The following is a 25107-nucleotide window of genomic DNA, read 5'->3' as shown; positions in this document are numbered from 1 at the left end:
AGTGAGATGTCTCACTCTGTAGCTAAAACAGAAAGCTCAACACACAGGGTGAAAGAGGATGTTTTACTGCAACAATGTGCAGTACAACAAAAATATTGTGTTTTTTGAAAATTAAACCACATAAACCTATTCTGATATAACCTCTAAATACATTTATGAACCGGAAAATGAGCATAATAAGACATACTGTACTGTTAGCTCAGAAAACCTTGGGGTTCACTCAGCAACGCTAAGACTCAGGTCACAACAACACAGTTAACGTGCTTAGAAAAAAGACGGAGGGAGGTTTTGTTTAAAATGAAATCTTTTACAGCTACGCAGCAACACAAAAAATAACACAACACTTATTAAACACCCAGTACTCACTGCATAATTTGATCTATAGAAGGATTTGAATGAGAGCGTTAAACATAATAGAAAGAAAAGGGTGTTGACGTAGTGGAACAGACTACATTTTGCAGGTTAATACAAAGTTAATGTACTCAGATTAATGCATTAAAACAAACACAATGTGGATAAAAACAAAGTATAAAATGTAGGTGAAAGTTATTTCATATCTTATCATACCTTGTAACCAGTCGACTCCCTCCTGTAAACCTTCTCCTTTCAGAGCATCTGTGGCACTGCAAACAAATCAAAAAATCATAAAACAAAAAGCCACCACGGTATCAGAAAAAGGGCAGATGCTAAATGTAGTTGCGGTTGCTTTTTGAATTATCCTGCCAACACAATGCCCCCCCCCCCACACACACATCCAACTTGTCACTTCTGTCAGCTCATTGTCCTGATATCAAACATCAGAAAACATTAAAACGCTAAGTGAGTCAGTGTAATATAATATAAATTGGAAACAGTCTATAGATGTAGTCATTTGGGTTTTGGTTTCCCTTTGAAGAATTTCTTGTAAAAATCATGTTGTTGTTGTTAAGTGCCCTATAGTTCCTCAAAAAATACAGTTCAATCACAATTGAACAATGTTTGTGTTTGTGTTGCAGTGAAGTTTCAGTTCCGTTTTCATATGTTTGCCGGCGGGGTGCAGGGATGGGGGGGGTGTTGTTGGGACTGACCTGCACCGTCCTGCTAAAAAACATCCGAAAGGAAACTCTGCTTTAAATACTTTTTCATATTAGATTAGATGATTAGATTAGATTCAACTTTATTGTCATTACACATGTACAGGTACAAGGCAACGAAATGCAGTTTCGGTCAACCAGAAGTGCAATGCAGTAAGTGCAGGATATATACAATGGTCCTATAAGTGCAAGACATGGATATGTAATGAATAATATAGGAAAGAATACTATTATAAACAGGTTTTCAGATGGGTTTGTCCTATGAATACAAAATATAGATAACAAGTATTGTGGGCAGATTTACAGCTAGGATTTGGTGGATATTACTATAATAGCAAATTTTTACAGATATGTGCAAATAGCATAATATACTAATGGTTTACAGATTTTACAGGTGAGATTGTACTATGAAATATATATAATAGGCGGCTATTATATTGAAGAATTTTTACAGATAGCTATAATGAGTTAGGCTAAAATGAGCAGAATAACAATGATTTAAAGGTAGTACAAATAAAGTAAAGTTGGGCAGAAACTATCCGAATTAAAGTGCAGTGGAAAGTAATTGCATATTACGTTAAAGACGGTAGTGCAGATGTAAATGTAAACAATTGGTACTGTAAATAAACAGTCAGCAGTGCAATTGAAAGTAAGTAGTGCAAAAAGATGCCGATGTAAACAGTCGTTACTATAGTAACAGTCGCAGTGCGAGTGACAATAATATGCAGATAACAAAATGGAGTCTCCTCCGCAGGTGTGAGGAGGTAGAGGAGAGTCTGTCAGTATATGAGGGGAGTGGGATCAATGAGGAAATATCTTGGCATACTAGGATAGAAAGAAGTGTGCATGTATGTTCATACCAGATGTGCCAGGGTTTGTCTTTGATGTTCTCCAAACAGAGCAGCTGTGAGACCTTGACAGAAGACAGAGCATCCCTGACATCCATCTTGTTAGCAAAGAAAAGAATGGGGATCCTCCTGTGTTTAATATCTGTAGTGAAAGAGGTGATATCAGAAAGTTAGTGTTATAAATCAGGGATTCAGTTCTACTAATGAGAAACAATGTGCAACCAAAACAACTTGAATCACCCATCTTGGCATTGGGCACAGTTTAGACTGAAAATAGCCCATGAAACAGACAACAGTTAACAGGGGTGGGATTCAAACCCACGTTCAGGAACCATGTTAAATATACATGAGCATACCAGAATGGTTTAGTAATGTGTCCAGTTCTTCTTTGGCTACTACCATCCTCAGTTTGTCTGCACTATCAATGACAAATATGATAGCCTGGCCTTCCCTGAGAAATACAAAGCGATCACAGGAATTAGTATGTATATCAAAAGGAAAATAGGCTTGGTGTTTTTTGTAGCACTGGCAAACTCACTTGTAGTAGTGTTCCCAAAGGTTTCTGTATCTGCCTTGACCAGACATGTCAAACACTGTGAAGGAAAGACTACGTGAAGAGAAGAGAAGAGAAGAGAAGAGAGAAAACATTTATGTGCTCAGTAAGATTGTGCTATGTAGGGTTGGAAAAAACATTGCGTAATACATCCGAATAGCTCCAACATTATATAAAATGACTTGAGACAGAAATATTATATTAGAAGATGACATAAGATTTTTTGGACTACTAATATTAAATGTCCAATACATTGTTGTTTTATGACGAACTGCTACCTGGATGTCTTAAACTTCTCTATGTTGAAGCCAATGGTTGGGACGATGTCTTGTGCCTGGGCCTGGAAGACAAATGCAGCTTATTGTAGATAAAAACCTAATTAAGAAGTACACTTTAGCAACATGTCCTAAATTCCTTGTCAATTAGTCTCACATTGCCAGACCTATCTCCATAGTGCTGTGGAGTAAGGTCGGGCTACACCACACATATTCTAGGATAGGAGAAAAAAATATGCTCTGGGTTATTTCCAATTCTTTAAACCAATCACAATTGTCTTGGGTGGCGCAAAGCTCCGGATACAAAGCCGGTGGCTCTGCAAAATAGTCTTGGGAAGGAACTTGTTCTGGTGGAACATTTGCCACATGCAAAAAATAAAAATAAAACAGCACATAAAATATTAAATGAAGTCAACTGTTCACACAATACAGTTACATGAATTACTTCAATTAGCTGGATACATGGTTAAGCGTAATTTGCTCTTACCAGTGCAACGCTGTGTGTACTTTGTCCATAGTAATCCCCATCAATCTGTCTCAAAACTCCCCAGTTAGATAGTAAATGCCGTAAACCTTTAGAATCATTCTCCAAAATAACCAAGCAGGCGTGCCTTATTGCACAATTTTTAGAACGGCAACACACAGAGGGCGGAACCGGTTGTCAGGCTATTTTCCTGGAAATGTACTTGTACCGTTGATCCAGACTACTACTGCCAGTTAACCATGAGGATGCTAATTAACAATATGTGATCTGTAGATAATTAGGGAAAGGCAGTAATATGGATGCACAACTCCTGTAATCACTAATTTAGTAGAAACAAAAATGTAACGTGCATCTGTGAGTGAGTCACATTTTTACATTAGTTATGTCAGAAAATCTTTACAATGGTAATTTATTTTGCAACATCACTGTAGAAAACATTAGGTAGACATTAGAGACATACATTAGAGGGCTTGAGTTGGTTGATGATGGTGGTTTTTCCACTGTTGTCCAGACCAAGACACAGCACATTCACCTCCTTCTTCAATCCCAGCCATCCTGCTAACCTGTCAAACAGCCCCATTGGCTAGCCAGCAACCATCAGCTGTCTGTCACCTCTGCAAGAAAACATACATAAAATCATCAGTATCAAATCCTACATATACTGGCTTCATTTGATCTTCCACAGGTTTATAATTTTTACTGTTTATTGATCCCTAGTGGGGGAATTACAATGTACACTCTGTTTTGTTAGTAATCACTACACACAGACCTGAAATACACAAACATCAGGACCTATTCAGAGTCAGAGTGAGTGTGCTGCCAGTGTTGGACCAGCGTACGGTGCCTTTCTCAAGAGCACTTGGCAGTGTCCAAACCCAACTCCCTATGGACTGAGCTACTGACACCCCCTTCCAGTTCAGTTATCATGGAGGTTTACATCAGCACCTCTGTTGACGCAGTTACCAGAGAGCAATAGTTCTGCACTTCCACACCGATATTTATTCTGACTTCTTGCTTTGGGTAAAGGTTGTAGGTGTGTGTATCTATTTGTGATCTGCAGTAGATACCCCACATTAATACAGTATATGTATATGCATCTAATACGGCCTCATGACAAATAAAACGTGATGTTTTATTTTACTATTTAAAATTATTAATTCGGCAAATCTTATTTACTTTTAATTGATTAAAACAAATTGTACATTTCATAACATTAAATTATTTTTTTCCTAAAGTCAACGTTTCTCTGAGACCATTTAAGAGAGTGAATTAGCATAACACAAACCCTCTCCTAACTGGACATTTCACCTAATTTAACGTAAATGCTACAGAGGACCAGCTAATGTTAACATTATGGAGATAGCTGGCTAACGTTAGCCCTCCTTAACATAAATTTTGAAATATCACCAACAGTTTGATGGTTGGTTATTTATCGTTAACCAAGATGCTCTCCTGCAAACAAACACATGCAGCTAACGTCAGAATGCTACTGGCTCTTCTAGGATCCCTTGGCTCTTACTAGATAACTATAGGCTCTTCTAACGTAATTAACATTTAGCTACTAGCTAGTTAATCTCCTGTTGTTACTGTTTAGCCTTAGCTAACGTTTGGCCGCTAGCTAGGTTAATTACTTCATCTTGCTGGGATTACATGGGCAGTACCTATCTAGCTAACGTTAGACAATTCCTCTGCAGCACTGCATGTCGCCAATTTTACAAGACAGCCACACACACGAGACAGCCTGAAGTAAGATAACGTAAAACGTGTTTGAAAACTAGCTTAACGCTAACATTATAGCGTTACACTTAAGGTTAGCTTAATACGATAGCTGGTACCGCTAACGTTAGCTTGTATTATCCTTCCCCAAACTGTTCTTGCAGAGCTGGGTTTTTACCTGTAGTTTAGCCTCGGGGGTTTGCTTCCAGGATGCACTTAACGCTAGCTCAACAATGACCAGGGTCAAACCAGTGTTTCATTCATTTCTCGTCAACTCTCGCTCATGCTCGTTGTTTACACCGTGTTGCTGGGAGACCAGTGTGCTGACCATAGACTGTATATTAATATTAACGGTCTATGGTGCTGACTCAAGTCTACCACCTGCAGGCCACAGGGCTTCCTCCTATTTGGTACTGTAGAATAAAGAAGGAATATTTGATAAACAACAATAAACAAAAACAAAGATTACCGACAAAACAAATGATGTAAATAACGTAAATATAACATTTCTTCAGCTTATGAGGTTAAAATTTAAAAAAGTATTAATTGTTATGTTGATTACTATAAGGGTAGGCCTACTTTACCCAATTGTGAATCTACCCCACTTTTATTTATTCACATTTTCTACTTGTATTTACCCATTTTATCAGTTTTTCTAAGTCTTTGATCTCGATGCAATTTCTTGATCTCTTCTAAGGATTTTTCTCTCTGTGAAAATAATGTCATGGGCGGGGGCACTTCTTTAACTGTCCATGGTTCCTATTGACCAGTTGGGTGAGCGCCGTCTTGTTTTGGGAGTCGATCTGAATCATTACACCACTGTCACCAGCATAGATGAGCTGCCTTAGTTGAGCGCGGAAGCTAGCGTTAGCTAACTAGCAGCAAGCTAGCTTCTAAATAAATACCTTTTAATTATCTAAACACATTTTAACAGTCAAACTGAAACACTGGCTGTGAGCTCCAGGTTCTGCAGCTGCAGACGGACTGTGATTTGTATTATGCGGGAGTGGCATTAAACATATTTTACTATAAATCACATATTCATTGTCCAATCATCACAAATCTCTCAGGATATGTCCTCATGAGTACCTGAACCCCGCCCTGAAAGTTTTATTCAAGTCGAACACCAGGGGGCGCTATAAATGCAAACAAACTGGAGGTGATGTGTGCAAATCAGGCTATAAATGACTATATGTTTGTCCAATCAACACAAAACTTCCAGGACATGTCTACATATTGACCTAACAGATACACTGTAAGTGTCATTCAAATTGACCACTAGTGTCGCTTTAAATGCACAATAACTGGACGTGGAATGATGCAAAGCAGGTTAATTATTATTAGCAATTGTTTTTGTGTTGGTCATCTTCTTTTCTCACATTGCCGTGAGCTGGACTGAGCTACATATCACACTGAATTTAAAATAAATGTTTTTGAAAAATCAGTTGTAGGCATTTTAAACAAAGTGCCCTGTTTGTCCAATCGTTACAAAGCTTGCACGTGTGAAATTATTTTGAGGTTACGATTTAGAAAAAAGGTTTGAACCCGCGAATCGCCGCTTGCGGATATATCGTTATGACAGATTTTTGGTAAAATGGATTTTATAAAATTGGTATCGAAAAAAATTACCGTTCAGGAACCGGTATTGGACTTTTTTTTTAACCCAGTCTTAAATATGGGCAATATATAGAAAACTCAAATGCCTTTGTGAAAAATAAAATAATAAAAGTAAAGCAGTATAGCACATGAAATCTAAAACATATCTTAAACATATTTTGCCATTTTACTTTAGCTCTTTAAGGTCTGTATGGTTTTCTTCCATACCCTACCGTAAGCACCAGTTTGACAAACTCACCTGACAATTCTTCATGTCCAGAAAATGTGTCAGTCTCTTGAGTGACAATTAAGAGGCCCGTTATTGTGCATGTGTGTGTTTGAGAGAGAGAGTGTGCACCCATGGATACCTGTGTGTGTGTGTGTGTGTGTGTGTGTGTGTGTGTGTGTGTGTGTGTGTGTGTGTGTGTGTGTGTGTGTGTGTGTGTGTGTGTGTGTGTGTGTGTGTGTGTGTTAATGTGCATGAGCAATTATCAGCCTGTTTTGAAGAGAGATACAGTAGATGTTCGAGGCTGGGGTGGTTAAAGTCTGAGAGAAAATTTAAAATAGGGTTGTTTATTTAGGAACAAACATACTGATTAAAACATACAACTTTCACAAGACTTTTTCTACAAGACATACTGCATCATCATGAGGATAGAATGTACATTTCTATAAAATCTTTTGACATTCAGCGGTCTTCAGTTCAAAATAACATGATTGTATATTTACCATTCTGGCAATCTTTATTTCTGGTGAATTGTTTCATTAACCAGCCAAAAAGATTGACATTAAAATCGCATACTGTACCATACATTACCATACCTTCTGTCCTATTCACATCTTCTCTGGTCTTGAGGTAACTGACTTGAGACCATCAAAGTCAATAGAAACCATTGGATTGTCACTTGGAAAGAGAAGAGGTATTGGTGAACACTTGAATAGACACTAAAGAAAATAAGTCCTAAATTCAAGTGAATGCTAGTAGTTGCTGAGATAATAAAGAGACCGCTTTTGGCCAACGCTGACAGAGGTTGGTTGTTGTGGAGGCTGTATTGATAATGAGCCATAAGATGAGTGTGTATTAACTAGACCACATGTGTGTCTAGCAGCGGACCACTCTCGCATAAGCAGCGTGTGCTACACATAACAGTCTGGTGTTTGTGCAATTAGTTGAATGAGGATGCCAAGGAAGTCTGAGTGGTTTCCGACTCGGTGTGTACACAGTCTGTCTTTGTGCGATGTTCTCACACTTGAAAGCCGCTATGTTGGATGTGGTGAAGCTGCAGGCGAAGAGACTGTATGCTGCTTATGATTCTCCTCTGGTGGCCAATCAAACAGATCCCGATACGCCTAATATCGCTAAAGGGGAGAAGAAGATTTACAGTTTTGAATTAGTTTAATAAGAACAACAGACCTACTTGTACATAATAACAAACATGTAATGAATTTGTAAATGTCAATTTAAGCTACGGAAGACCTATGCGGCGAGTGAGAATAGTTTTAACATCTGGTGATCCATTGTCTAATTCTGATCTAAAACTAAAATCTCTTCACTTGTTAATGACTTAAGTACAGGTAAAAAAAGATTTTGCCAGGATAATTTTTAAAGTTAAAAATGTTCTCATCTGTGAAACTGGTGGGAGAAAATGGGTAAAGTTACACTTTTTTCTAGTCAAGATTGTTTGTTGTTGTAATACAAATTTTGGCAACAAGAGGCTGAAATGTACCACTATCCTGTGTTCTAAAAAAGACCAAAAGCATTCATGTTTTCTTCCGTCTGAGTTTTAATTTATCTCTTTATATGGGCCCCCGCTCTACCAGGTGAGCTACCAAGGAGTCCAGATAATTTCTTGTCAAAGCATTATAGTGGAATCAATTTTATTTCTATTTCATAATTTTTCTGTTCCTTTGATGCTTGTTTTCTTTTAGTGTGCTTTTGATACTGTACTGTAGCTGCACTCTGTATAATTTGGCTTTACTCACTCTAAACTCATGGTGGAAATGGAATCCAGTGTTGTGTATCCTGCTGCAAGGAAGTTGTTCTTATACTGGCTCATTTTGATGGAGTCAAGCCAGTCGCCAATAGAAATGAAAAGAGGGTAGTCTGGCATGTCCTCTGGGGAGTCAGGGAAACTGAGACAAACCAACCAGACAAAAGACAAGTTAGCAAATTGTTGATCTGAATAAATATTCTTTAAATTACTGTCACAGTGGTGTTCAATGACAAACTGTGTACAATAGACAAAGCGTATAAGAAGCGGATAATTAGTAATCCATCCTAGTCAATATTACAGCTTTATTGATTCCCCCCCACTGAAAACAACATTATTATTGTGATACAGCTGTACCACATTTACGGAATCATAAACAAGATGTCCACGCTCACTTAATGTTTTTCCTCTGGGTTTGATATTCTAACAAATAGCACACAATTAGATGCATGAATACAATGCTATGATGGAGCAGACAATCAAACTTTACATTTCGAAACATCTAATAAGCACCTGAACGTGAAGTATTTTAATTACTGCATTACCATGCAGTGATGACTGTTCAAATCTAAGCTAAATAGATTTTGACTGTGTCAAAACAAGTTGTAAGTCTGTGCAAGATGAGTATCATTCCCCTAAAGAAATGGAAAGTGATGGTTGCCTGGAAGGTAGGAAAACAATACAACTGTGCAGTATGTTTTAGATTGGACTTAATGTTAGAGGGCTAAAACATGTAATCCATTCACAAAGTGTCATATTAATACTTACCTCTGCACATCATTCACCAGAGTGAGCAGACTACTAGGGTTAATTATGAGTTTGTCCAGGAAAGAAAGCACATTGTTGAAGCGTGGGCGCTGGTTAGCCTCCTTCTGCCAGCAGTGCAACATCAACTGGTGCAGTGTCACAGGGCAGCCCATTGGTGCTGGGAGACGGTATCCTTCTTCAATTGATAAAATGACCTAAGATCATCGACATCAATAAGTTAAAATACAAATGAAAATGCTTTTTGTGGTGATCATGCTTTAGTGGTTATGGAGTTTTAATGTGACATGTTACATCTTGATTGGACATCTCCCAGTAGGGCCTCTCGCCATATGACATCACTTCCCACATGACAATGCCGTAGCTCCATACATCACTAACTGTGGAAAATTTTCCATAAGCAATAGCCTCTGGTGCCGTCCAGCGAATTGGTATCTTTCCTCCCTGACAAAAAAACAACAACAACACAAAATAAGCTTGGTTAAAGAGACATTCAACATTCCTAACTGTCAGATTGTAATATCCTGCAGTAACTGTTAGATCCACACTTACTGTAGCAGTGTAGGCTGCTTCAGGTTCATCATCTTCGAGGACTCTGGACATTCCAAAATCAGACACCTTACACACCAAGTTTTCATCCACCAAGATGTTACGAGCGGCGATGTCTCTGTGAATGTAACCCATATCTGAAAGATAGGTCATGGCTACTGCAATGCCGCGCAGCATGCCAACCAGCTGGAGCACTGTGAACTGGCCTTCATGTGTCTGGTATGGTTGTGAGAGTGAGAAAGTGAGAGATGAGAGAGGACAAATATATTATATATGGAGGACAATAATTCTTTAGGAAACAGGTGAACATCTGTGGACATGCTTTCCTCTCACCCGGAGGAAAGAATCAAGTGCTCCATTTTCCATGTACTCAACAACAATCATTACTGGTCTGCCTGAGGAAAAAGGTAAAAGACAGGATTTAAATGGGCAACAGAGAAAATACACTAAAATAAAGAATGTTGTGAACTGATGCTGAAGAGAAGAGCACAGACAGATACACATATAGAGCTTACTCTTAGTAACCACGCCCTCCAGCCTAATGATGTTGGGGTTGTCAAACTGTCCCATGATTGAAGCCTCACGCAAAAAGTCTTGTCTCTGTTGTTCCATGTAGCCACCTTTAAGTGTCTTTATAGCCACAGCGATGTCCATCCTTCCAGGTATGCGCAACCGACCACTACAGACTTCTCCAAATTCACCTGTCAAAACAACACAATCCATAAAATGGTGCACTCTCTTTCATTCATCATTAGACTTATTCCCAATAGCTGTTCTTTTACTGCAACATAAAAAAAAATAATAATAAAAACAATACATACATTCATTAATTTATCATTATTTCCTGTTCTCTAAGTATAAATGTTTGTGCTTAAAGAAATCAGGTAAAATAAACATTATGATTCACAGTTGGTAAATCAATTAAAACCTGTAATTGAAACAAGAGAGAAGTGTGTAAACACACTACAGTAGACTGCAGTTGCCTTGTCATTTAAACATCTGAAGGTACACACTGACTCCACCAGATGGAGCCCATGCTACAGAAACTAGGAAAATGGGAGGCACCCATGCATAGCAGACACAATCTGTTCTATTTAATGAACCATCAACATTATTATTCATAGTCAGCAGCACTGGCTTTGCACCTAAGGTATCATGCTATATACTCCTAAAAATCAGCTTGCTAAGAGTTGCTGCAAAACAATTTAATTCAAACTTTATGAAATTTAACAGTTCTTATAAAATGAAAATGTTAACATTAAATGAGACCATTTCTTTATCATGTGCTAGGCAACCATCCCTAGGGCATTTCTAGAATATGGCTATGTAATCCTACATAGGAATTTAAGAATTACCCAGATTAAGATAATGGAATACACTAAATAACCTCTATCTGGTTAGCAGTCATGCATTATATAAATGTATGTATTACTCTTGCACACAGGTGACACCCGTGCGGTTCCTGCCATTAATACAGAAAATACATGTACAGTACAATAATGAGCCTCTATATATTGGTGTACATACAATATTTTCATGTGTGTTTCCATTTTACCTGCACCAATCACCCTCTCGATGCATATATATGAGGGGTCTATCTCTTTGGCGAATTCCTCCACCGCCTGAGTGGGGTCTTCATACGTGTCTGGATCCACATAGGTCTTTATCCCAGAGAATGGGACTGGAAGAGAATACAATATTTACTTTTATTATAAAATAACTGAAACACACACACACACACACACACACACACAAGAAATTTCCATCGCAAACATTTGCAGGTTTACGGACGCTTGTTGGCACTGTTGGCTCTTCTTATAGTATAATAATAATAATAATAATAATAATAATAATAATATAAACATGGTAGACATGCAGATCAAATTATTTGTGCCTCTCTTTGTGCAAACAAGAGATGGACACAATAACATGAGCACACGTGCAACACGATGAAATAAAGTACTACAGAGCTTGATTGCATCCTATTTAGTGAAACTCAAAGGCGTAATGGCAGTTTTGAACTGCAGGTTCACTCCCAAAAAAACTTTCTTAAAAACAACTTCAATTTTGCATTTTTTACTTTAAACGTCTAACGCCTTTCCCCCATTATCTTACTCATTCTTTGTTTCTGTTTGTTTTGTGAACCACATTGTCATCACTACTTACTTTACATATTCTTTTCAAAATGCAGAAGAAATACTTTATTTCAAGGATTTTGCCTGCATAAACATGTCTTTGGACCACAGCCCTGCAGTAAATTCTGATACACTGAAACATATTTAATTTATGTTGTGCGAAAGACGTTGATTCTTGCAGCAACTGTATGAGACCAGAATTCATGGTGTATTTGCTTTATACTGTAAGGTTTTTTTCTGTGAGGTTTCAAGGGATAGAGAAATACGGAAAAAAAGGGCTCCGAAAATACCCAAGAGCAGCGTATAAAGACATTGCAGGCAGTCAGGCTTCTGCATCTTCCTCAATGGCTGAGGCTGGGGATGCTGATGCAGTGAGCATTGAGCATGATGACTGGCACAAATGATAACTTAAAGCAGCCCCTGGTACACCTCGAGCAGATGAGCTGGGGACTAAATGTACTTTATAGTGTCAGCTCATATTGTAGAGCATTGAAGACTTTGTCTGAGATAGATTCAAGTTGGGATTCTATACTCTACCTCTGTCTCCAGGGCGTCTAAGCACAGCTCTATAACAGAACAAGCCTTTTCCTACAGTTTGTTGAGCCTGCTGGCATCACCTGCCCAGGTGACGCCTCCGCAGCACACAACACCAAAGAACAGACAACAAAATGTTGGGCAAAGCAAGGATTATAACTATTCAAAAAAAAAAAATCTTGTTCGAAGAAAAATGTTAATAAATGCATTGTATGCAAATGCAAATGCAAATGTATTGACAAGAACGTTAACAGTTAATGTCATGTGCTGCAAGGAAAACTAGATGACTAATGATGTGCAAAATATGTTTGTTTGTCTGTGGAGTGATTGGTTTGTCGGCACGTTACAATATTTTCGTTTATTCTTTCATGTTATTCTTGAATCAATCCCAAATTAGGCCCATAGATGATAGAATGGTTAGATTTGTCTCAGGAGTCACACTTGTGTCCTTGCAGGCCTCAGATCCAATCCTATAAGAGCTCTTACTGAACTATGTTAGTAAATTTCAGGACACCATTTTGTTCCCAAAGAATGACACACCTCCCCTATGGAGCCAATCAATAACTGTTTTTATCTCTAGTTGTACACCACATTTGGTTCAATCCTGTCGTCACTGCCCATGTGAGTCGAGTGCAGATTTGAGTCGTGCATGCGTCACTTTGCGACAAGTAGCCAATAAGATGCTGACGAGAGACTTCTGTGACGTCAATACAGTAAAAATGGACCTACATAACGAAGTTTGTCCACTGCTGGCTACAAGTTATCAATCAAACACAACAAAGGCTGTCAGTAGAAGGATGTTTTGAGCAAACATTCAAACAAACAATCCTAGATAGCTAAAACCTTTTGAAATGATTTCCATCTTCTGTTATTGGTTGTAATGAGAGAAGTTTATTATTTTATGGATTTCACAAATTTTAGTATGACACGTTATGCCGTAAACCGTTTTAATCTGAGCATAAGCAACTCACATCTGCATCTGACTCACATCAAGCAATGACACCTGTAATTCTTTTAACAGAACAGCAGTTACCCAAGTTTTGTCACAATCCAATAATTAGATGTATGAGATACTGTGAGTGGTGGATCCTGATAAAAACCTGCATTAACAAATTGCAACTCTGAGGCAAACTGTAACCACTCTTTGTAGAACTTGTGTCGTAACTAAGGCCCTGGGAGATTTTAAACATGCAGTTTGTTAAATCCACCTCACCAGTGTGACCAGTGTGATCACACACGCGCACACACACACACACACACACACGCACATGCACACACACACGCACGCACACACACAATACAGTACCATGTCCACTGTGAAAGCGAGTCCTCCTCTTCTCCTCCGACTTCATCCTGGCTTTAATGTACCCCTGACACCTGTACAGGTGAACCAGTTTGCCACAGAGTAAGAATCACCTTCATCACCACATTAAAAGAAACCCTGTAAAGTACATCCCCTGTGTTTTTCCTCACTGTCTTCACTCTTTTTTAGCCAGCAACCCTCTCGGTGTTCTGTGCTCAACACAGTAAATTAGTTGACATTATTGCAGAACACAAATACGACATCACAACAAAAAAGTGGAAAGTGAACATTTGTTCTGACAGCAGAAACTGCAATCTTTTAGATTGAAAAGACGTCTCTGGTGGAAAAACAGACAGCCATTTTCCTCTTTTCTATAACCCATTCATTTAGAGCAATTTTTGTTCTTGCCTTTTATTTAGTTTTTCTTATTTATCTTTTTCCATTTTCCCGTTTTTACTCTATTCACAGTCCCACAAATTCAAGGCTTTCAAGGCTCAGTCTCCATAGAGGGAGAGTAGGGACAAAAGTAACAATCAAACACTAGTATTAAGCAAAAAGAGCAATTTGCACCCTCCATTTAAACCACACAGAAGAAGGCTGCCCGTTAAAAATGTAATCTGTGGATTATGTGCTGATCCTTTTGACTTTAGAAAAGTTTATTTATATGATAAATTGTTTATAACCCAGTTCTAAGAAGAAGAAAAACACTTTGATATTAAGACTCAATTGAACTTGGGTCAAAGAGAAATTAGAGATAAGATAACAATACGATAAGATAGACTTTATTGACCCGAAGAAACATACTACAGACACACACAGTATCTGCGGTTTAGAAAATACAAAATAACATGGTGCAGTGGTTCTCAAACTTTTTTTCAATAATGTGACCCCATTGAATTTATTTTTTAGCCCAGTACCATATGAACAGCAAAAAACTTCTTTTTTGTGGAAAAAACACAAATAAATATAAAGAGGTACATGCCTGCACGCCTGTTTAAGCTAAAAAACAACCTTGTAACTGAATAATGTAATGCAAGCCTACATTTTGAATGTTTAGAACCCATCACTAAAGTCTTTTGTTAATATAGTATAACTACTTTAGGAATTATGCATTAAAAAAAATCGTACGTACCCGCTGCAGTATTCCAAAGTATCCCCATTTGAGAAACACTGACATAGTTCATGCTAACATACCTACATACAGTACACAGAGTGTCACCAGTCCACATGGAAACAATCATACTACATGCACAGACTGTACCAGCTGTTTTATGTTGCACAAGTCATGTACAGATAGTCTACCTTCCTCCACAGAGGAAAAAAACAACACTTAAAATGATGAATTACTCTGAGGCAGAGTTTAAATGTAATTGAGTAACTTTTTCGATAATTATACTCTTCCACAAATTGAGCCTAATTTAACAACTTAGTGGCGTTGATTATGCTAATGATCTAATGTCACGAACATACACCTGGTCATTAATGGGAGGTGTTCATCAAGTTGAAACAATCGATTTACGACAAATCTGTGTAAAACCAACTTGGAAACACCTGCATGAGCGAGCACCAATCAATCAATTTATTTATTTGTCACGTAAAACCATATGAAAACACAATTTCAGCGAAATGTATTTTGTCAGTTCCTTCAATTTATGCATTGAAAACATATATACACATATATATATATATATATATATATATATATATATATATATATATATGTATGCGTATGATGTGGGGTGCAGTCTTAGTCAGTATCTTCGTTTAGGATCCTAGTGGCCTGAGGGTAGAAGCTCCTCCGGAGCCTCTCAGTGCTGGCCTGGAGTATCCGGTACCTTGTTCCCGACCTCAACAGGGAGAAAGGTCTGTTACCCGAGTGGTTTGGATCTCTAATGATTCTCCTAGCCTTTTTCTTCTTCACAAAATATACGCAAATTTAGGATAAGCATACAAAAGGCGGCCAGATGTTGATGTTGATGTCTACCATTTTGTTGTCTGGGAAGTAACTGAATCTATTTTCTTTCTTTATAGTGAGACACATTGTTCCCAATTCTGAGTACAGATTAAATTAGGCAAATTCTGTGATCAAAGATTATCACTTCAGCCTGTATCATATTTAGTTCAAAATCCAGACAAATTACCTCCAGATTCTTGGCCATTTTTCATTGTTTATTAATAAGAGGCAGACTGAAGACAACGGTCTGAGCTAACCTGTGGAAGTTAATGGAATGGAGCAAACTGCTGGTACATGCATTACATGCTGAGTAATTAGGCAGAAAATTGGTTCAGTCATTTGGAAAATAAGAGTGTCTGGCTGGTGGCAATCAGAGAGTCCATTAAGAGACTTCTGGTGGTAGCGTCACTCTGGAGATTAAGAGAGGAGAAGCGCAGAGGTGTGTTTGTGTGTGTGTGTCGGGTTAACAATAAGCCAGCATCAAAGACTTACCGTCCAGTGATGAGAAGGAAGAGAGTAAGGATGACCAACAGGGAGAAGCCTCCTACAGATGCTGTGACAACCACCAGAACTTGACCCTGATCAGCGATATCAGGATCTATGGAAAGTGAGAACAAAGCAAAGCCAGGCCAGTCAGTACTAGTGATATAACCAGCTCTCTCCCGGAGTTCAAACTGGAGAGCTGACACTACTTGGTGAAACGCAGCTGTTGCAATTTACTGAACACAGTGAGAGGATTGAAATTGATATTCAGTTTCTGTGTTATATTATATATATTTCTCAGTAATGAAAATGCAAACGAAGGCAACAAATCAGTTTATAGTCTCCTTATGCTCGCTCAGGTTTCCCTTCTTAAACACATCTATGAACAATGAAACCACATTAATCATATAAATAGCTTATTTAAAATTACTGTAAATGCTCTGCTTCTGCTGCTGAATTCAGGGCCTAAATCAGACTGCATTTTCATAATCCAGAAAGAGATTGAAATACATGAGCAGTTAATCCTGTACACTGGGAAATTTGGCTTGTACACATACATCTATTTAAAACCGTGACTTATTTTCCTTTTACATTGGTATTTTGGGAAGCTATTTTGAACTATTCTGCACATTTGCCTGTGAGCAAACAAACAAAAAATACATATGAAAAATATCTTTGAACAAAGGTTCTGACAACAGATCTTTATGACACAATTTACAGTAGAGACAAATTGCTTTGCTCTTTGGGATAGAAGTTGGCATGACATGGTATACTGTAGGTGTATATATGTAATTGTATCTCCTTGATTGTGCATTTTTCCGTCTTAGTGTAACATTATCTGTAGTGGTGAGTCTATGTATTTTTAACAAAAACTCAGGGGTAGCAGGAGACAGAGGCCAATAATAGTTCCTGATGCATCCCTGAATGGACTAACATCTCAGTGACATCTGTGAAAATTAACACCTTTAGTCAGTAATCCAAAGTTTACAAATTTGTTTTTATATTTAACTGAGAATAGCCTTTTAATATTGTGGAACTGTTGGTAAACTGAAAGTAAACCAGTAAAATATTCTGTGAAATGACACTGTGAGAGTGAGTATTGTATGGGTTGAATAAGGTGAGAAAGAAGACGGCACGTTTGTACAATCCAAGTATATAAATGGACTTCTGTCAGATGCACTGACACATGGGAGAATAAGAATGGGAAGGTGGATATCTACATCTTTGTCACCTAAAGTGTGTATCTTGTAGGAGGATGAGCATTGCTGCATATTTCAGGATTAGAATCAGCAGAGCATTATGTGTGCATCAGAAACCTACGGAGCTTATAAACATTTAAATAAATGGCTCACGCCTGAAGAAGCACTGATGGGTTTTACTGACCCATAGCAAAGAATGACCATAAAATGTCTCCATGGATTTCATAAGGTTGTTGATTAACACCGATGGCTTAAAATCTCTGGCTTTAAAACTCCTTTCTTTTCATGTGCATTGTTTTAAAAAGAAATTGTATATCCATTACAATTTCAACACAGTTCTAACTGACTGGATGACTGAAAACACAGCCAGCAGAGCACAGCATACAGTCAGTACAGTATAGTATACAAAGTCATGCTTGCTCCCCTACAATCGTACCCTCAGCCACAGTAGCAAACTCAAAGTTGGGGCTGTACGCTGTGTAGCCAGCTGCAGTGCGAACGCGCACGTGGAAGACGTAGACAGTCGAGGGTCTGAGGCCTGTCACCACCACGCTGGGGGCTTTGGTCCGTGTTGAGGAGTAGCTCAGCTGCTCCTGCTCCTAAAAAAAAAATAAGAAACAAAAATAAATAAATAAAGAAACAGATTGCCAGAGATGATAAACAAAAGGAATGTGTTGGCCAGACAGACGAACATGTGTTTGCATAAACCCATTATCACAACAACGTTTGAAGCAAACGCCTCCATTTCATCCAATTAACTTTCAGAGCAGATGGTGAATAAAACGGAGACAGCAATACGTTATGGATGCTCTGCACTGACATTTGGGTTTCTGCATGCTAACAATGTACATTGTTCTGTAAGCAGTGATTGTTCTCTGTATATGCTGTACTTAGGTTCATTATTAAATATATTATATTGTGCTAAAATATCTGTAATACAAACCACTGTTACAACTGAACAATCAACACGTTACACAAACATGGTCTAAGAAAAAAATCTAATTTATTATAATAAAAAACTACCTTCTCAAAGTATTTGACTTCATAGTCCACTATGTCTGAGGGCAGCCGTTCCACTTCTGACCAGGAGAGGGCGATGCTGTTTTGAGAGGCCCAGTCTTTCCTGACTACACCCACCAGAGCTGGACCTGAAGATGCAGTCAAAGAGTGCATGGTGTCAGCAAGTGATTACAAAATAATGAGCCTATTTGACTTAGTGACTAACTTATGTACTAAGGATCATGTGCTGAGGAGTAATTCTTGGGAATAGGATTGGTAAAAAAAACATAACAGAAAACATACTGTATAACAGAAATGTAATGTATGTTTGCAGCAGGACTGAGTCACCCAGAGGTCCGGGGGAATGAGGAAATCAAACTCACTGCTGAACTCAAATAGATAAAAGTAACATTAGCACGACCACCCACGCTTGGAAAATACTTTTTTTTACATATCTTTTTTGCACTCTCTAGAGACAAATAAAGTTCTACTTGTGAAATTAGAGATTTCATCTATTAATAGCTCGAGCCACTGCAGAGAACTCTAAACTGAATCCGTTGGAGATCAGAAACACAATTTAAAAGTATCTCGCCATCGCAAAAAAATATCACCATTGAACAAAAAGATTCAAAACTCCAAACAGGAAAGAAAAGCAGAAAAAGAGCCTATGAAAACTACATCCTGTATACGTAACTTCTCCAGTCTCCAGCTTACAGAAGACAATCTCAAGAAAAACAACTTTAAAAGGAATGTAACAACCTTATTGCAGTTTGGAAGATAAATTACTTTAGTATCACAGGAATACCCAGAGGAAAAGTAGGGCCAAGAAACCATTTTGCTGTCCAGCTCCAGTACGACGTGCGGCCTGAGAGAAACACTTTAGTTAACCAAACCACTAGACCTACAGCAACTGTTCATCATGTTTGACATTATTGCTGAATTTGGGGGAATATTTTCCACAAGGCTGCTGAGGAGACACAAAATCACCCAGCAAAGATTCAAATATTTACTATCAATTATTCATAAAGCCTTCGCTTGAACAGAATATGAGTTGGCAAACTAATAGATCCAGTCCCTCTGTCCCTCTGTTGTAGAGCGTGCTGTTTGCAACATCATTGTTGGAATACAAATTCCAGCCCAGATTGATGTCTTAAACTGTCTTCATGCTAAGAGAAGCAGATAACCTACTACACATAAGGCCACAGACTGGATCTGGGACTTCAGAAAAGTGACGTGTCGCTGTATCAAGTCAGACGCATTGGGCTTCAGACGCAACTTTTACATTTTGCCACGATTTTTTCGGAGCCTATTGGCCGAGACATGATACTTCACAGTCCAGAACCTCGACCATTTGGACTTGTAGTAAAACAAAAAAAAGGAGCAGAGAGAAAATTGGTGCACACAGTGAGCAAAGGTTTGATGCTGACTCCTGCAAAAATGCACACTCGTGGAGACAAATATGTAAATTTAAGGTGTCCAACTTTTATATTAGAATGCATGAATTCAGTCTTTGTGAATGTGCATTTCTTTATGAACCCAAACTACACAAAGCCACACAACCTTGTTTTGACAACTATGAAATGAAGGTGTCCTATGAATTAAAACTTTACACTTCTTACCGGATTATCCAAGGACAAAAAAGCTATCATAAGTGTGCCAATCGTTAAAATATCGGCATTTAGGCTGGTTGCGTGTGTGTTTGTGTGTTTGTATGTCAGTTACTCTCACGTAAATCATACACATTTGAAATGTGCAATGACTAACGTTAATGAAAACGCGCTGTCTGTATGATCACATAATGATAATAATACTTTTTATTTATATAGCTCCTTTCATGAAAACCCAGGACACTTTCCAGAAATTACTTTGACCAAGTTTAACTAAGGGAGGTTGTAGGTTGTGGTAAATAAGTGTTGTTTTTGTAGTTTTTTAAAAACATCCAGGGATGTATGACATAAGGATGTCTACTGATGGGCGGCGGAACCTGTGCAGGAGAAAAACTTTTTTTAAAGTCTCAGTGATTTCAGCTCTCTGTACATTTGTAGCTTCTTATTGAATATATGTGGTTGGAAGTTTAGTTTGTATACTGTATCTGCTTCATTTTCTGTAGCATGTTCGCTTAAAAGAGTCATTCGGGGAGGTTTTTTACGAAACTAAAAATAACGTTATCATATGTCTTTTCCAATCAACAGCGCTGTAGAGAGCTCCAGACAGCTGGGGATATAAGAGCAGGCAGCACTGGAACAAATACGCCAACACATTGCCAACAGTATGATAACAACATCCAAAACACACAATTCACTCTCAGCGGTTTCTGGGACATGAGTAATGCATAGTCCTTAATGTGGCCAAGGACACATAACTGTTCTCACTGCTTTAAGAATGTGCACATACAGTATGCAATACGATCATTCAGACCCAGGACCAAACAAGGCCTTTCAAACAGTTTGCAGAGCCACATTATCACATCTGCTATGCCAGCCATGTTGTTGCAGGTAACATGTGTCCTCTCTATCCTGGTGGCAGGTGGTGTCTGAGCCACACAGAGCGCCTGGAGATGTTGTGGGGTCTCAAGCCTCTCAGTCTGGCTGCCTGCTGCAGTTAATAATGGCACACAGCAGACATACCAACAAAAAACACACCATGTATTGACAGAACACTGCAGTGCAAAAGTGCACAGGCAAGGCAGACAAAATCCAACAAGTTAAGCGAATGTCATCAGTGCCATACCTGGAAGTTTTAGCTTAATAATAAGTGAAAAAAAACAAATCTTAATACAAAGTGCACAATATTTAACACCAGTTCCTTTAAACACATCATTCAGCAAGTTCTTTCAGGTAATAAATATGTGACAGGTAGCTGAAGTATTTTAGATTTAGCTGTGGATATTTTATTGCTTCCTTCTGACGTATAAACCGTCTTGACAATACAAAGAAAACATTGTAGTCAAAAACAAATTAAAAAGTTCACAGTAAACTAACAATTACTATTGATTGCTCTGCAGATTTCGTTTTTTTCTGTTAATCAATACATATTTGGTCAAGAAAATGTCAAAATCGTTAAAAATGGCAATCAATCTTTAAGTAACTTGTGTTTTCAAACCAACAGTCCAAAGCCAAAACATTTGTAACTTACTATCTCATAAAGCAAAGAAAAGAACCAGGAACTGTAATATTTAGCTTATTTTGCTTGAATAAAATGTATTGAATAATGAATTGATATTCAAAATAATTAGCCATTAATTTCCTGTCAGCGTTTTAATTTTGTATCGGTCTTGCACACAGTATCGACAAGTATAGAAACATCTGTAGTTATCAACTGCAAATATCGAAGTTTATGCAAGTAAGGCACGCAAAAAACCTGAGGCAAACATCGACAAAGCTAAAGAGGAACAGCTCCAAAATGCATCAATCCATGTTTTAGAGATGACTACTTCCAAACCCGCAAAGTCAAGTTTTGTCACTCTGTAGTTATCAAAAACCACAGTACAAGAACCACGGATATGTTTGTGAGGGCTTATTAGTTTTAAATGCAGTTAAAACCATAAAAGGATTCCATGACCAGACCAAAATTTAAATAATTAAGTACACTTGTAGATAAAATACATGCCTGTGATTCCAATGAATGCAGTTATACAAAAAACATATTAATTATATTATATTAAAGCAAGAATGGTACCCATAAATGTCATGTTTCAATAAGAAATTATGTTTTTCAGTTGGCACCGATATAACCAGGCACATAAATATGCATAACCCACTTAAAGGATAAGAATGTCCGTGAGAATCCCATTAATAGAGGGAATTTCTGTGTGCAGCATACAGCATAATGTTATGTATCTATCACTATACGAGCAAGCGTGTGTGTTTGCCACTGTGCTTGAGGAGTGTAGTTTCCTGTGTGGACATTTTTGCAATGTTAGAAAATGCAAGCAAGCTATTTCAGGTTCAAATAAATCCACAGGTTAGCAAGCTACTGCTGTGTATGAAAACAATTAAGGTAATTACGGTTTAATCGCAATTCCATACATCAAAAGATAATTGAGAATCTATAAAAGGTATATAGTTGGTTAATTGGCAACATAGAAAATAGGTAAACCCTCAACTAGAGATCCAGAAAGATAAAGAAAGGACAGGGGAAAGAGGAGAGCGAGAAAGAGAAAGAGAAAGAGACAGAGAGAGCTTTAAAGAAATCCCACGAGGTTGCATCTCCCCAGCATCTGAACATATAAATAGACGTCAGCCTTATTCCCAGAGCAAAGGAGATGAAAACAGAAGAAAATCTACTGGGGGAAAGGGGAAAAGAGCAAAGTAAAAGAGAGAAAAGCTCCTGAACCAGGACACCATAAAACAGTGGAAAATGTTTAGATGTGGATTTAGCATATGTGAAATTTGCATAACTCAAACAATAAAAATAACAACACTAATAGAAAAGACAAGTGAACAACCAGTAATTTCCCATGTGAGGTTCAGATGAAATGTTATCTACATAAATGTCTCCTTTCTAAACAAATCTTTCACTGGTCAAAGTAGAAGCAGCCATAGAAAGACCTGATGAAAAATATGCTCAGAAGACAAATTGGGAATGTGCTGCAATTTTAACTGTAGTTCTTTGCCTTCCAATGGTATTGTCCCCTTGTGGTTTCTTGCTTGCCTAAGCAGAAAAGAAGAAGGTAATACATTGACAGTACCAACAGTTACACTACATGCCGATGACAGCCAAAGATGTTTGAAAAAGAGCCAACAACAGCACTGGCTGGCTAAATGTCAGATTGGAAGGTAAAGACTCTTAAATCGATGTCCTGGTGATAACTCACTATGTGTGAAGCTATAATCAAACTACGTCCTAGATTATACTGTACATGCACACTTATAAATGCAATGTTACTTAAAAACATATTGATTGGGCACACATTTGTTAGAGTGAACCAATAAGTGAGAGGACAATGCAAAAAATATCACTGAACAATATTACTAATTACTTATCAAAAAGTATCGATTTATACAATTTTAAAAAGTGCAGTGCAATCTGTATTAGTGTAGTAGCAGAGCAGTAGTCTGGAATGATTAAAAGACAATGAGCACAACTCTGTAGGGATTTAACCATTTAAACCAGCGGCTATTTAATTTCGATTAGCTCAGCAAGGATCAATGCATCATTAAATCTCATATTTTGCCAATGATATGATTCAACTAGATATGTAATTCAATCAATTTAAATTCTTCAAGGCTTTACAAATATAAAATGTAACCTATACCACCAACAAAACACATGTAAACTTTACATGCGTTTTTACATTGTAGCCTTTGCTTGGACACAAGCATTCATCTTACATAAGGATTACTTGAAGCACAGAGTGAGTCTATTTCTGTGGGTTGTCTCTCTGCTCCTGTTGTAGGAGCACATTTTTCCTCTGTGCATCAAACACCTAACACAAATTTGCAATGATTTCTCTGTGCCTCTTCACAGGATACTGCAGTGAACTTTGTGGGAGGAATCATCAGTGAGAAACGCTCTGCTGAGCAATAACTACAGTGTATTTTGAGGGGAGTGCAGTTCGCTCTGCATAAACACAGAGATCATCCTGCTCACTCCACTCTGCGTTGTTGCCTTGCGAGGCATTCGGACAACAGCTGACCTTCATCAGCTTCAACAAGCCAAAAGCCAGAATCCTGCTTTACAAAGTGAAATTAAGTGCAGAGGAAAGTGCATACAAAGTGGCATCCAAGATTATCAAATGTGTCTTATGAGAATCTATGACTACACAAATATTGTTCAGCTATTACAGATACCAAACTGAATGATTACTTTAGTATATTATATCGTCGGAAGGCAATAAACACTTAAAGACAAAGTGATCATGCATCTTCCTTAAGTGGGCGTTATAAATTATCAAGGATAGACAAGCACCCAGAGAAATTACAAGCAAGTTTGATTAATAGGTTTACCATAATTAAAAGCATAATGAGGCATTAATATGCAATTTACAAACAGACAGCATGGCAACAGAAAAAAAAAAAACACCTCCCCCCCCCTTGCTAATTCTGCTTTTGATTGGCTATTATTCCATCTTTGACATAATATCACAATCAATTACATGAATCACCTTGCAGCATCTGCGTTAATTGGCAACGAGCCTGTCCATCCCAAATCCATCCAAACATAAGTTTGGACAAGCACAAATTTACAACAAGCCTTTTCTCTCAACTCAATACATGTTCCACCTCATTTGAATTTAAAGTATGTTTTGGAGCGCTTCTGAAACAAATGTTTTGCATTAAACATCAGACACGTGGTGCTGTGAAGAATTTAAATAGTCTTTCTAACATTGGTCTGTTATTAGACGCCATCAACAAGAAGCCTCCTGAGTGATGTTCCTTGATGTACAGCTAAAATATAGACGTTAATTGTTAATTTACATTTGTTGGCGATATTTATTAGGACATTAGCACATGCATGATACTGTGAATTTTCATGTGGATTCATGTAAACATTTAAGTCCAATGAACTGCAGATAATGAGCCAAGTAAAACTGCATTCAACCCATATGAATGATGTAGAGTGGGCTAACTTACAGAATAGTTTCTTTTTTTGTTTGTTTACATCTGTCAGTTTCTATCTGTCAGCAACTCGGACACACTGCTGTCCAC

General features: G+C 37.9%; 2 protein-coding genes across 8 annotated transcripts in view; both read right to left on the bottom strand.

Annotated features, from left to right (window-relative positions):
- The window catches only part of arl6 (ARF like GTPase 6), an 8078-nt gene extending 2744 nt beyond the window's left edge, over positions 1-5334 (bottom strand). The window contains exons 1-8 of one of the 3 annotated variants that reach the window (XM_032530651.1): positions 5128-5276; positions 3694-3848; positions 2753-2814; positions 2460-2528; positions 2278-2372; positions 1934-2063; positions 568-623; positions 367-379 (exon numbers count right to left, since the gene is read on the bottom strand). In XM_032530651.1, coding sequence (XP_032386542.1) covers positions 367-379; positions 568-623; positions 1934-2063; positions 2278-2372; positions 2460-2528; positions 2753-2814; positions 3694-3813 — 545 coding nt within the window. In that variant the 5' untranslated portion in view covers positions 3814-3848; positions 5128-5276. Of the gene's footprint in view, positions 1-366; positions 380-567; positions 624-1933; positions 2064-2277; positions 2373-2459; positions 2529-2752; positions 2815-3693; positions 3849-5127 lie in introns of all 3 variants that reach the window. The other 2 variants (XM_032530726.1, XM_032530816.1) reach the window with 2 other exon arrangements.
- A 1768-nt stretch (positions 5335-7102) lies between these two features.
- epha6 (eph receptor A6) overlaps positions 7103-25107 on the bottom strand; it is a 59694-nt gene continuing 41689 nt past the window's right edge. For 2 of the 5 annotated variants that reach the window (XM_032525283.1, XM_032525515.1), the window contains 11 exons: positions 18482-18606; positions 17895-18057; positions 16269-16374; positions 13826-13896; positions 11406-11531; positions 10184-10551; positions 9854-10066; positions 9596-9745; positions 9305-9498; positions 8529-8678; positions 7103-7904 (listed from right to left, as the gene is read on the bottom strand). In XM_032525283.1, coding sequence (XP_032381174.1) covers positions 7790-7904; positions 8529-8678; positions 9305-9498; positions 9596-9745; positions 9854-10066; positions 10184-10551; positions 11406-11531; positions 13826-13896; positions 16269-16374; positions 17895-18057; positions 18482-18606 — 1781 coding nt within the window. In that variant the 3' untranslated portion in view covers positions 7103-7789. Of the gene's footprint in view, positions 7905-8528; positions 8679-9304; positions 9499-9595; positions 10067-10183; positions 10552-11405; positions 11532-13825; positions 13897-13962; positions 15670-16268; positions 16375-17894; positions 18058-18481; positions 18607-25107 lie in introns of those variants that run through there. The other 3 variants (XM_032525423.1, XM_032525355.1, XM_032525591.1) reach the window with 3 other exon arrangements.

This window comes from Etheostoma spectabile, chromosome 1, assembly GCF_008692095.1.
Source record: "Etheostoma spectabile isolate EspeVRDwgs_2016 chromosome 1, UIUC_Espe_1.0, whole genome shotgun sequence".
In the NCBI taxonomy this organism is placed as follows: domain Eukaryota; kingdom Metazoa; phylum Chordata; class Actinopteri; order Perciformes; family Percidae; genus Etheostoma; species Etheostoma spectabile.
The sequence above is the reverse complement of the archived record's forward strand: the minus strand, read 5'-3'. Positions and strand labels throughout refer to the sequence as shown.